At 24.0% G+C, this 14,226-nt stretch overlaps 1 protein-coding gene across 5 annotated transcripts in view; it reads right to left on the bottom strand.

Moving 5' to 3' along the window:
- Positions 1 to 344: 344 nt before the first annotated feature.
- Positions 345 to 14,226, bottom strand: part of LOC126901522 (uncharacterized) — a 17,032-nt gene continuing 3,150 nt past the window's right edge. The window contains exons 6-8 of one of the 5 annotated variants that reach the window (XM_050678012.1): positions 4,231 to 4,345; positions 3,135 to 3,395; positions 345 to 803 (exon numbers count right to left, since the gene is read on the bottom strand). In XM_050678012.1, coding sequence (XP_050533969.1) covers positions 619 to 803; positions 3,135 to 3,395; positions 4,231 to 4,345 — 561 coding nt within the window. In that variant the 3' untranslated portion in view covers positions 345 to 618. Of the gene's footprint in view, positions 804 to 3,134; positions 3,396 to 4,230; positions 4,346 to 10,010; positions 10,237 to 11,335; positions 11,579 to 12,363; positions 12,479 to 14,226 lie in introns of those variants that run through there. The other 4 variants (XM_050678011.1, XM_050678013.1, XM_050678015.1 and 1 more) reach the window with 4 other exon arrangements.

Below are 14,226 nucleotides of genomic sequence, written 5' to 3'. Positions count from 1 at the left end.
TAGCTTATAAAATTAATTAATACACAAACGAAAAAAATCATTATTAGACTATTACTGTATAAATAACTAGTGTTTTTAAGAAAATCTATTTGGTATCTAAATACGACAATTTTATGGTACACATATAGGAATATTTCACATAGATCGAGGAAAAAGTAGTAGTAATTATGAATAAAAATACTTTAGTTTATCATAGGATTTTTAACAAAATTTAGCTATCTAATAGGTAGTTATATTTAATTACATATATATATATAATTAGTATAAAGCTTTGTAATGGAATTTTTAATTTGTTTACATCTTTTTATTTTAGTGAATAAATATTTTTCAAATTTGTTTTCACTAGTGATTTTAATTTTCTACAATAAAATACTTTTTCTTTTTTAAAATAATAAAATTGAACACATTTTTTTTATTACTTTTGGTATTCAAAAAATGTATTAACATCAAATATGTCTTACAATAATGCTGAAATTTTTATTTGTTTTATAAAATTGAAGAAGAACTAAGTGGTAGGAGCAATATTAAAATTTTAATACATATATTTAGGATAGTGTTGATTTTAAAATTAATTCAATAGTTTAATGTACAACATAATTATTTTCATAATAGTCACTCTTAAGGACTATTAGGATATTGTACAGACTTCTTACATTTATCAAAGGAGTAATTCCTTGGAAGACTTGTTTCTGATGATAATTTCGTAACTTCATATGAAAACATTGTATCAAATGAAGGATTTTTACTATGGTTTCCCGAGGTTAAATGACATGTTGACCAATTAGAAATAATAGAACAAAACTCTGTAAACAACGTTTTATTCATTAATTTAAAAATAAAATAAAAAATATATGATATATATATATATAATAAAAATGTATAATAGTGTATACTAAACAATGTAATTTGATAAGTATACTACTACCATTTTTTTAATGAAATAAAGTATCCTAAATTGTTAGAGTTTATTTCAAATATTAATTTTCAAATAAAAATGATTCATGAGGAATAATTTTTTTTATCCCTTCAGGGATATAAATCTTTAAGTTTAATTTTCTTAAATAGGACCCTTACAAAATTAGGCAAGCTTTTCCATTAATTCTGAATTTAATATACTGATCTTTCAACGGTGTTCGTGATTGTAATAATCTACTGTTACCAACCGTGATCAAAGATTTACATATCAAATTTCTATTTTATAGTTAATTAATCTTCAACGGTAAACATAACCATCTAGTTATCAACCGTGATCAAGATAATTGACTTTTCCCTTTTAATCTTTTGCAACAGTGCTCGTAAAAATACGCTACCAACCGTGATTTAAAGGGTTATACTTTCCTCTTTACTTAATAATATTGGTTCCTAAAGACTGATAATTATTTATTATAGATATTGTTTGTTCTTTTATAAATAAAACAAAATAAGTTGATTATTTAAGTAAAATTGTGTTGTATTTTCATATTATTAGTAATTTTAAGTTGAGTAATATAAACTTAAATAGAGTACGTTCGTAAAAATCGTTTCAAGGTATAGACCCAACAAATGTTTAACCACAAAGAAATCGAAAAATATATTTTTCGATTTCTGTATTTATAAATATTACTAAATAAAATCGTAACATTTTTTCTCAAAATTATTATTTTAGGATTAATTTAGTGTTTAACGATAAATTAATCAAACCTGAACACAATTCAATACAATTTAATTATGAATTAATTTAACATGTCACTCTCAAATAAAAATTATTATTACTTTAATAATTATAAAACTAAAATTTATATAACTTTCGTGGTTAAATTTTAATTTTTTTTATTCGTGTTAATGTAAATATAAATTTTCATTACGAATCACTATTCTTTTTAGAGATAAAATATTACGCATATTAGCAATGAATATTTATATATTTTAAATGTAAAATTACCAGCTTGTTTTAAAATTTGAAATGATTTATAATATAATGCAAAGCTAAGAAAATATTAACTTTTTATGATATTTACTATGATAAGTTTGTTTTTATGTCTATACAATATTTGTATTGACAGACACAGCGTTTAATATTTAATTCCTAAAGCACTGATTTAAGATTAAAAAAAAAAACTCAAAGATAAAGAAAATTAAAGTACTGTAGGGATAAAGTAAATGGAGTTAAAGTAGTTTTTAGATTAGTATATATTGATTGATGTTTGACAGTGATGAAAATCATTATCGTAAAACTCTTCGTTCGTATTTAAAACAAATCGAAAAAAAATTAACACGTACAAAGTGTTTCACGATAACAAAAATTATGATTTTAACAATTATATTATTTTTTAAAAAAGTATCGCAAAATGTTTGTAAATACATAATTATCATTTTTAAAGACCGAAAAAAATTATTTCATTATAAAGTGAAAACTAAAAATAACAACATTGACTGTTTTCTAAACATTTCTCTTTATTGACTGATGTCAATATTTAGAGACTGAGGGAAGTTTTTCAAAATGATGTCGCTAATAGCCTCAACTAGATACGTTTTGTGATCTTTTAACGCATTATTGAACAAAATCAGTACAGTAGAGGAACGAGAGTATTCGTATATACAGACACAAAAAAACCAAAAGCTTCTCAATTAATATCGAAACTAAATATATATATTTTAAAACACTTTACATTTTAATGTAAAATATTTTTGTTCTTTAATAATGTAAATTTCTAGGACAACGAGATAAACAAAGTATATTTTATTGAGCTAACTGCTCTATACAATTAAAAATATTACTAAGTCACCGATAAATGAGAAAGATCTTCTAATAAATTACAATTCCATATCAAGAGGGTATTATCAAAGTAACATTTCAATTCCAAGAACGATTTTATCTTGAATTATTAACTATATTTCAGAAACCACGCGTACTTTTAACATATATTTAATTAAAGATTTTATAGTATACTGCAAGCTAAAAAAAGCAACTGGTCCAATAATCATAATATTTATTCATAATACTTTAATACTACTTTATAAAAAAATAACTTAAATTTAATTTTATGTTTCAAGAATTGGCCATTTTTTCAGAAATTTATTTTTATTTCATGGACCAGTTATGTTAAAAGACAAATCATTGGGACATTTTTACTAACTACAAATAAATCGCTTACCATTGAAATCAATATATCCGTCTTCATTTTTATCTTGTTTTTCTATAAACTCACTGAATATTCGTTTATTACATTCATGCAAACTATTGTTCTTATTTACTATTGTTATAAGATCTTGAACATTGATATTTTTACTTTTTTTGTCAGCCAAATATTTCATGAACACAGTTTTCTTAAAATTATTTAGTTTTTCTACAATATAATCACTTACTTGTACTTGGTTATCTAGTTCACCTATAGAATTTTTTAGAAACATAGTTGCTGCTCAATAAAAATTTTAACAAATTAAAAAATTGTCTCCAGAAAAATATACATATACTAAAAAAAAATCATTTTTTAAAAAGTACTAAAACTAATGATAAGTAAACACGGCAAAATATTTCAACCTCTTAGATAACAAAAATATTTTAATCGCCTTACTTTTGTTATTTATTAAAAATATCTTTGAAGTATTCAATAATAAAAAAGTTTTTTATTTTTAATATTTGTATGGTACAGAACGCCTTTAGAAGGATCTAGTTGACCAGTTGTTACAAAGATCATTGATTATATTATTTTGTGGGACAGCTGATCACCAGCATCTTGTTTTACTCATCCCCTTGCTCACCCATCACGGAAAATCTATGACCTCCGTGTCGATTGTCATCCGTGTCCCCCGGTATACAAATTTCTACTACCTAATGAAAAATCCAATTCTCTCAATACTTTTGAAGTAGTTATCAAGAAAAGGTTTTCAATTAATGAAATTCTTATGTTTTGACACTAATAATATGCACAATGAAAACCTGTCGTACGGGCCACCTAATACACGTAATATTAAATGTGACCTGTAAGAATATTATGGCCAATCGAAAATTTTGAAGGATTTTTAATGTTATAATTCTAAATACACGGAAAAAAATACTTTTTATTCTGGATAAATGATCATCAATCTTTAATAGAGTCATTAGAAACATCTAAAAAAACCAAATAAAACTCAACAATTTTACACCTTTAATGTTTCAACTAACTATTTTAATCTAGTTCAATAAAAATGAATTTAATAAAACTATATATTATATTAGCTTAATTTTATTTATAAATCAAAATGTCTTACTCAGAAATATTTTCATACTTGAAGCTAAATCAGCTTGTTCGTTTACAGTGACATCTAGAAAATATTTTAAGTTCAACACAGCAGTTTCAACATCACGTGATGTTAATGCAATAATCTAAATAATAAAATCATTAATACAATGTTGATTAAGAACAAAATTAATTTATAAAATAGATATTCCAATTATTAAATTATTAAAATCATGATATTTGTTCTGAATAAATTAATTGATTTTTAAAAATTGACATAATTAATAAGAAAATTAAACGGACTTACNGTTCTGAATAAATTAATTGATTTTTAAAAATTGACATAATTAATAAGAAAATTAAACGCACTTACACTGGTTGTCAAGCTAAGTAGTAACAAATAACAAATTAAGTTGAACATAGTTCTATATTTTCTTTCTTATTATTTTATTAAAATGTAATTTAATTAAATATATTGTATTCGAGTTTTAATATTTATATTGCTTTGAGGTTGATTTAAAAAATCATTAAACAAATATTCGTATTCATATTCATAACTCAATCTTATTCATAGTATTTTATGACGTCTTTATACATTTTTTGTTAAAAAATAATTGTTTTTGACAGTAAAATTTAATTTATTTACTCACACTAAAATTAAAATCTCAATGCCGTAAAACAATATTATATCGTTTGACACGGATAATTATAATGTCAATGAATGGTATGTTTAATATTTAGTAACGCAAGCACGTAAAATGTTTAAATAATAATTGTGACGGCACTTGCCCAAAGAACAAAAAAAATAAATAAATAAATATACAAGGTGAAACGGATCTAACTGACAACTCATATAACTTATGATCTACATAACATTGTATACTTTTTTTTTTTTTTAATCAATTTTTACAATATAGAACTATATTTAAAATATGTTTTATGTTATTTTTCGCAATTACAAAAAATAAAAATTAAATTAAATTTTTTTCCTAAAATTTTTTTTAAGTATTAAGATAAACATTTTATAGATAAGTTTTTATGAAAAATGTTGATACTAAAACTCTTATTTTAATTCAGTAGTTATTTTTATACAGAATTTTAAAATTTGTTAAATTTTGATTTTTTTTACAATTTTCCTATGGTATCAAATGATAGTCCATAATATGTAAAGTACAGAAGTAAACACTTATTACATTATTTACTGGTAACAGTACGCGATTTCTTTTCCATGAAAATTATTAACATTTGAATAAGCATTTGTAATTGACATGAAAAAACAATTAGTTGTATAATTCAGATTATTTTAAAAAATTATAGAAACATTGTCTAAAACATTTTGAATTATTAATTAAATAAGTTCATATATCATAAATTGAAACGTGAATAATAGTGAATAAGTGCATTTATTATCAAATCTTCTAACAAGGAATATCCTATAATAATATGATTACAAAGATAGAATCACGCAAGTTAATAATTGTTATCACTTTTAACTTGGCTAACCATGGAACACTCGTAGTTGATATACGATAATGTTTCTAACTTTTGTAATAAAGATTAGAGATGATCATTTCTGTATAAAGCGCGTTAAACGTTATTATCATCCATGGAAAAGAAATCGCGTACTGTTACCAGTAAATAATGTAATAAGTGTTTACTTCTGTACTTTACATAATATGGACTGACATTTGATACCATAGGAAAATTGTATAAAAAATAAAAATTTAACAAATTTTAAAATTCTGTATAAACGTAACTACTGAATTAATTTTAATTTTAATTTTTTGTAATTGCAAAAATAACATAATACATATTTTAAACATAGTTCTATATAGTTTTGTAAAAATTAATTAAAAAAAAAAGTATAAAATGTTATGTAGATTATAAGTTATAAGAGTTGTCAGTTAGATCCGTTCTACCTGTATATATGAATTTAAAACTAAACACAACAAAAGAAATACAACTTATGATTTTAATTATTTATACAAAAGTATTTTTCGATGTACGACACATGAAACGGCGGATAGCGTAAGTTTGGGTGAGACGTCAAAAATAAGAGAGAGTGTTTACCGCCGGTCCACAGTGGTCGACCGCGCTCCAGTAGATAGACTTTGCACCCCAACTAGATAGAGGGAGTACTTAAATCAGGCTGGGCTCGCCATGTAATAAGGCGGCTAATAAAAGAGACGAGGTGACCGTGTATGGTAAAATGTACGGTACCGTGTCACATTCTTACAAAAAACGCGAAATTCATATTATTTTCGAACAAATTTTCATTGTTTGATTAATAAATTTAAAAATATTTTCATAAAAAGTTCTCAAACATTGCAAAGTAAGGCGTGTGGAAAATTAGAGAAAGAAATTTCAGAATTACAAGATATACAGCAATACATGATTGAAACTCAATCTGAAAAGTAAAATAAATATATTGAACCCACAAAAAAAAATTCTATTAGATGATGGCGATGAAGATGATGTAAAAGTTAAACTTTTATTTTTGAAAAGAAGATAAATTGCTTTCTGTTATGACAAAGCAATAAAAAAATATAAACAGCAATTATAATCTTTTTCTTTATTTATATTTAAAACGAAATCACTGAAACTTTAGTACTATTATAGTAAATTATAGTATTATATAATAAAGAACAATTTCATCCATTTAATATATATATAAAGACTAGCATAAAAAATAAAACTTATTTCTTCATAATAAAAAGTAATTTGAAAATATCATAAAATTATATTTGATTATAAAATAATGTATTTCATTAATGTTATTAAATATTGCTATTATCTATATTTTTGGATATTAATATCATTATCTGATTTGTTTGGTTGGTATACCATAGTCTGATTATTATAACAATGGTATTCTTGAAAATAAAAAAAAATTATGAAAACCTTTAAATATTAAATTTAATTTTTGAATATAATTTATTTTTTAGCTTCGATGCGAAGCTGAGAAGGTATTGGTTTTACTAAGATTACAATGTGTTTATTTTATTATTATTTTTTTTTTTGTGTCTGTTACCACTTTTTCTCAGCTCTCACCGAACCGATTTCTTTCAATGATACGTCAAAAGATCACAAATCGTATTTAGTCAAAGACATTACCCTTAAAAATTGAAAAAAATTCCCTCGTTCCCCGTAAATGGGGGAAACCTCCAAAAAAATTACAAATTTAAAAATCGCTAATTTTCGAAATTTTTTCAATTTTTTTTACTTAAAAGTGCCATAACTTTTTCAAAAATGAACATATCAATATAATTCTTTTTTATATAGATGCATAATATCATTACCTTTCATTTGGTATATTTTTTTCATAAATTTAACCCTTAACCTGCCCACAAGGGGGGATTTAAAATGACAACTTTTTCACAAAAAATTAATTTTTTTAACTTAAATTTTGAAAATGTTCCGGAAGGTCTGACACTTTTATATATATCTTAAATTAAAGCTAATGTAATATGCTTTATCATGAAAAAAAAAAATTTCGGACTTTATCTTATCTTCATGGTGAAAATGGCTACCGAATGCTATTTTTGTGTGAAAATTTTCGATTTTGTATTTTCCATTTTTAACTTTATTATGCTATAACTTTTTGAAAAATGTATGAATCATTACAATTTTTTTATGAGAAGTAGTATTTATATAGATCTTTCATTCGACATACTGTTTTTAAATCAGACCATTTCTATTAATACAGGGGGGATTAAAAACATAAAAATGCATATAGAAAGTAGAACTTTTTCAACTTAACTTTTGAAAGTGTTCCGGAAGGTCTGACACTTTTATATATATCTTAAATTAAAGCTAATGTAATATACTTTATTATGGTAAAAAAAAATTTCGGACTTTATTTTATCTTCATGGTGAAAACAGACATTAAACTTAATAAAAAAAATACAATTTTTGTAAAAAAATTCTTTTTTATATTTTTAACTTTATAATGCTATAACATTTTAAAAAATGTATGGATCAATATAATTCTTTTTTTTGTAGATGCATGATGTCTTTACCTATCATTTGGTATATTTTTTTTATAAATCTGACTTTTTACCTGCCTACAGGGGGGGATTCAAAATGACAACTTTTTCACAAAAAATTGACTTTTTCAACTTAAATTTTGAAAGTGTTCCGGAAAGTCTGACACTTTTATATATATCTTAAATTAAAGCTAATGTAATCTACTTTATTATGTAAAAAAAAAATTTCGGACTTTATTTTGTATTCACGGTGAAAATGGCTACCAAATGCTATTATTTTGTGAAAATTCTCAATTGTATTTTTTACATTTTTAACTTTATAATGCTATGACTTATTGAAAAGTGTATTGATCAATACAATTTTTTTATGAGAAATAATATTTTTTAATAATCTCTTTTTCATTCGACATACTTTATCTTAATCAGGATATTAATAAGGAACTAGCAGATCATGTAGCTTTTGAAATAATCCATCAATTTTTTAAAATTAAACACTAAAGATTTGCATCGAAGAGTTTTTTTTTTTTGATAGTGATTTTAATCACTGTTAGATATCATTATACTTGATCCAACTATGCCATGTCACCACTGTGCCGCGACCCCCCTGTGCTGGGTTTTTTTTTTTATATATCGATTTATTTTTTCATACGATATGGATATATCGCGATGTTGGAAACAAATTTTTTTTTCATTATTGCGATTTAATATCGCTGAAATTCAGTACGATATTGATATACAAAAATATATTGTTGACGAACCCTAATAAACTAATGTAGTTGTTAATTGTTAATGTTGGTGGAAGATGAATAATCTGTCGGTAACAAAAGATTTATACACAATTAAATGTTGATATATTAAAATTTAACATAGATTGAATAATTGATGAAAAGTTTTGAACTTTTGAATTATATTTATTCAAATTAAAATTAACAATTGTTTTTCAAAATAGTAACCAAGTTAATTAAAATCAATTTATTTATCTACAACTTCACTGTTTATTTATAGTTGATTTTTTTGAAACTTTTTAAGAAAACTTTTCCTACTGTCCGTGTTATTAGAATTAACAACTCAATTTTGGTGTATTATGGCCTTATTAAAGGTATATAGAAAATATCACAAAATATAAATTAACTGTTGGGCCTTTAAGTCTTACTGATTTTTATGCAGGTTTTAAGTTAAATATACAGTATTCAAAACATAAATATAAAAAAAATCAGTATAGGCGTGAAAAAATAAATTATACATTAATGTATCATTAAATGAAAATGTTCTGTTTTAATATTTGATTGTAATGACATTGTATTTTTTCTTCTACCATGATTCCACAAAGCATTTTTCTATTGATATAAAAACAAACGATTTTATAACAAAAAATAAGGAGAGTGATAAAATTATTTTTATNCATTTTTCTATTGATATAAAAACAAACGATTTTATAACAAAAAATATGGAGAGTGATAAAATTATTTTTACTGTCTGAATCATATTTTCAAAACTGTTTGACCTTATTATATTATATATTTTTTTATTTGTTGTAGCCGCGTGTATAGAAAAATTGCCGACTAAAACTATACATTTTACCAAGGAGCGGTTGTCAACCCCACTCTACCAATTGGAACTGTTCTGGTTACGAAAAATGTTACATTTTATAAAAGTGATACAATCACTTTCAGATGTACAACTATATTTATAACTATGACTTTCTCAAACACAGTGACGTACCTAAAAATAATGTCTCATTGCCCAAAAAAGCTTACATTTATTAGGAAAAATTATACACGAGTAAACTTGTATTAATTTTATTAAAATGATAAATACTTAAAATGCTCCTTGCTATTACCATGTAATAATTGTACTTATTTCTAATTTTATTCATACATATCATAAAATAACTTAAAAAATATGTATCATTTATTTATGCATTCAAGTTTTATTCTAATTAAAATATTTCTTAATAATTTTCCTTTAAAAGACATTGGCTTATTTATAGGACGACTGTAAAATGTTGTTAACCACTATTGGACTCCAAATTTTAATAAATGTACTGAATTCTGTAAATATACAATACATAAAAATTTAATATGAATTTATGTTAAACGTTGTATTTTAGATTTATGAATATTAATTTATTAAAATATAAATTTTATAGATAAAAATAATTTAAATTTTAAACATTTTAATAAAGATTTTTTGCTATTCAATTATTTAATTGATTACTTTATTATGAATTAAGGATATAATTGACAATTATATAACTTTTAAAAGAGGATCAAATAAAACGTTCATTATTTATAAATAATTATTTTTAACAAATATTTATTTATTTTACTTATAAAAACATACTTGGATTGAACCGTTTTTCGAATATCTCTAGGAACTTTTTCAATCATTATTTCAAATATAAAAACTATTTTATATGAATTACTTAACCTAAGAGAATCAAAGTTGATGTCCAAAAATGTTTACTAACCATGTTTTTTATTATAAAATTCTTTCTTTTTTTTTTCAAAGTTTTCCTCTAATTATATAATAATTTACAAAAACATCAAATACTTATATTTTAAATATTAATTTTTAAATTGAAATGTTAATATTTAAAACAAATACACATCTCTCAAAATCATAAAGTAGAATATATAAATTGCATAATTTAGATTCATTAATAATATTTTTAGGTTAGATAAAGATTTAAAATAATATGTCTAGGGTATTCAAAAAAGTATTCTGCTCAAGTATAACGGTAAATAACTACCCTCATACATGTTTGGGTAAATTTCTACATAAATAACATTATAAGAAGGATTATTATAATAGTCATGACCTACGTGTATAGGTGAGCCGCTAAGGTAAAAAGCGCTGGTCGTCTATTGTAATTTTTATCTATAAGATTAATACACCGTGATACACGATGCCGTACGGTAAGTTACAAAATAAATAAATAATTATATCACTGTCCATGATTTATGAATATGATATTGTTAATAATTAATTATTAAATATCTATCTAAGCGTACGAATAAAATTTATTATATAATATAATAATCTCGCCCAACCCACAACAATAACCTCAATCTATTTAGATTTATAATAACTAATTTTAGAAATTTAATTTTTTTGCTCTAATTTTATTTATTTGTTTATGAGTATAACCTATGTAATTTAAATGACCATCATCATTGATATCACACATTATTAGGCTTCTGTTTAGTTCCTTTTCATTTTCTTCGGAAAGATAATTATTTTTTTTAAAGACTGTGGCTATCAATGGACCATAATTGATCAGTGTACTGTTTTTTTCAACGAAACAGTTAAAAACTTCTTTTTGTATATCATTCAAAATATCTATTTGAAATGGTTCTACGTTCGCATTTTTATCAATATCTTTTAAGTTATCTGAAATTAAATATATGCATTTTTACAACGTAAACCTATGTAAGCAAAGCTTAAACCCTTATTTTATTAGGGGAGGGTGTTTCATTCATAATTTGCAGCCAACTTATTACTCATTACAAAAATGTAATTATAAAATAAATAAAAAAATCTTTATTTATAGTTCTGTATACAACTAAAATGGATAAAATTATCGACTACATTAATTTTCATTAATATAGTTCATGGTACTCAAGAAAAACTAAAGTTATAAATTTATAAAAATAAGTTTATGTCATTCATGGTTCAAAAAAATTATATTTGTGCATTGTTCTAACAATGTAAGTCATTCACCAATTATATCATATAATATTGTAACAATTTTATAATTCAGAACATTTTACCAAAATAACCGAATAATTTTTGTGAATCATACATGACAAAATTCTTGACATGGACAGTTTTTTCTGAGAACTATATTGAATTATCATGTAAGTGATCAAATGATTGAGATCAAAAAGCTCACCAAGATTTTTAAATAAAAATCCCGCATACACCCAACTCAAAGACTCTCTAAGTTTTTTTCCTATTTTTTGTCGTTATTTTCTATGACCCGCAAACTAAAACGATAACCAAAAAAAAAAAATGATTTTTTTTAACAAAAAACATATTAAGAGCACTGCAAAAATGTTTTGCACTAAGTCCCACGATTTCAAATGCCAGTCCTAATAGTCAAATTTAAATACAAACGTCTAAACGTATTCAATTAATTAGTTACTTTTCTTAACTGTTCTCTTTTATAAATTTACCTATAGTTGATTTGATTTTTGAAATCAATATTTTGTGTTTTACGCTGTAATTTACTAAAAATTGTTCTAATTTAAATAGACGAAATTGAACTTCACTAGACTTCAATAATTTTAACTAAATTAACAAAAAAAATTTCAAATAAATTTTTTGGTAATATTATTGAGTATAGAAAGTATATTATTATATACTTTATCTATAGTAATACAACATAATATAATATACTATAGTTATCTGTATTCAATGATAATATTAATTAATTTTATAAATTATAATTTATAAAAATTGTAAAATAAATTAAAAAAAAAAAATCCAGCACAGGGGGGTCGCGGCACAGTGGTGACNAATGTAGTAAATCGCCTGTAGTCGATTAGTCACTGGGGGGGGGGGCGGTAGTTTAAGTTAACAATTTCACTCGTTCTACGAAATTATGTAATAACTATAAATTTTATGACTAGACTATCCCATGGACCACATATATTCCCTTCGCAATATTTTTCGTCCATGAAGACATCTATCCCCGCAAGACTTTTTGTAAAACAGAATAAAGGAATGTCGGGAAAAAAGCCCCATAAGTTAAGCTAGTGTTAATGTAAAGACCCTGTAACAATTTATGTGTATTTAAGTCCACCCTTCTTAAAAATATTTTTTTCTTTTAAATCATCATCAAAGTGGTCTACTAAAATATTTCCGAATTTTCGTTTGCCTTCAAAGTGCAGGGTTCAGAAAATAGCACTATTGGGTACAGGGCCGGATTTGACGGAGGGTTTTAAGGGCACTTGCCCCGGGCAACAGATGTTTGGGGGCATCCGGATGCCGAATTCTATAAAAAAAANCAAAAAATCGCTAATTTTCAAAATTTTTTGCATACATTTAACCCTTTACCTGCTCACAGGGAAAGATTTAAAATGACAACTTTTTCACAAAAAATTAATTTTTTTAACTTGACTTTTGAAAATGTTCCTGAAAGTCTGATATTTTATATATATCTTAAATTAAAGCTAATGCAAATTACTTTATTATGCAAAAAAAAAAATTTCGGACTTTATTTTGTGTTCACGATGAAAATGCTATTATTGTATGAGAAAATTCTCGATTTTATTTTTTACATTTTTAACTTTATAATTCTATAACATATTGAAAAGTGTATGGATCAACATAATTTTTTTATGAAAAATAATATTTTTTTATTATTTTAAATTAATCTATTTATCTTAATATTTTTTATTAATATTTTATTAATCTTTTTCATTCGACATACTTTATATTAATCAGGATATTAATAAGGAACTAGCAGATCATGTAGTTTTTGGAATAATCCACCATTTTTTTTAAATTAAACACTATCTTAAATTTTCATCGAATTGTTATTTTTTTATAGTTATTTTAATCACTGTCATATATCATTATACTTGATCCAACTATACCACGTCACCACTGTGCCGCGACCCCCTGTTCTGGGTTTTTTTTAACTATATTTATTCTTTTACCTTTGAACAGTTAATGTTACGCACTCGTTAAATAAGTTAACAAAATATAATTAATAAAATACGTTGCCAATGTTGAATATTCTAATAAATCCTAGACATTTATTAATCAAACTTCATAACACGAAAGCCGTTAAGGTTAGATTACATCTCCGACATCATGTGGGCAGACCAACACCTGTAAACTGTTCATATTTAACGCACGAAACCGGTCGTTAACGCCAATATAATTACAGTTTACCTATACGATGTTTTTCAAATAAACTCCGAACGTTATTTTATTCACTTTGAATCGCAAATTAACTGAGAACTTGAAAACGCGCAAAAAAGACGTGCTACAACAGAATAAATTACACGACGTCAAACTCGTGACACTGT

Source organism: Daktulosphaira vitifoliae, unplaced genomic scaffold (assembly GCF_025091365.1).
Source record: "Daktulosphaira vitifoliae isolate Bord-2020 unplaced genomic scaffold, ASM2509136v1 Scaffold_3, whole genome shotgun sequence".
Lineage (NCBI taxonomy): Eukaryota > Metazoa > Arthropoda > Insecta > Hemiptera > Phylloxeridae > Daktulosphaira > Daktulosphaira vitifoliae.
Note: the sequence above shows the minus strand (reverse complement) of the source record. Positions and strands in the feature narration are given on the sequence as shown.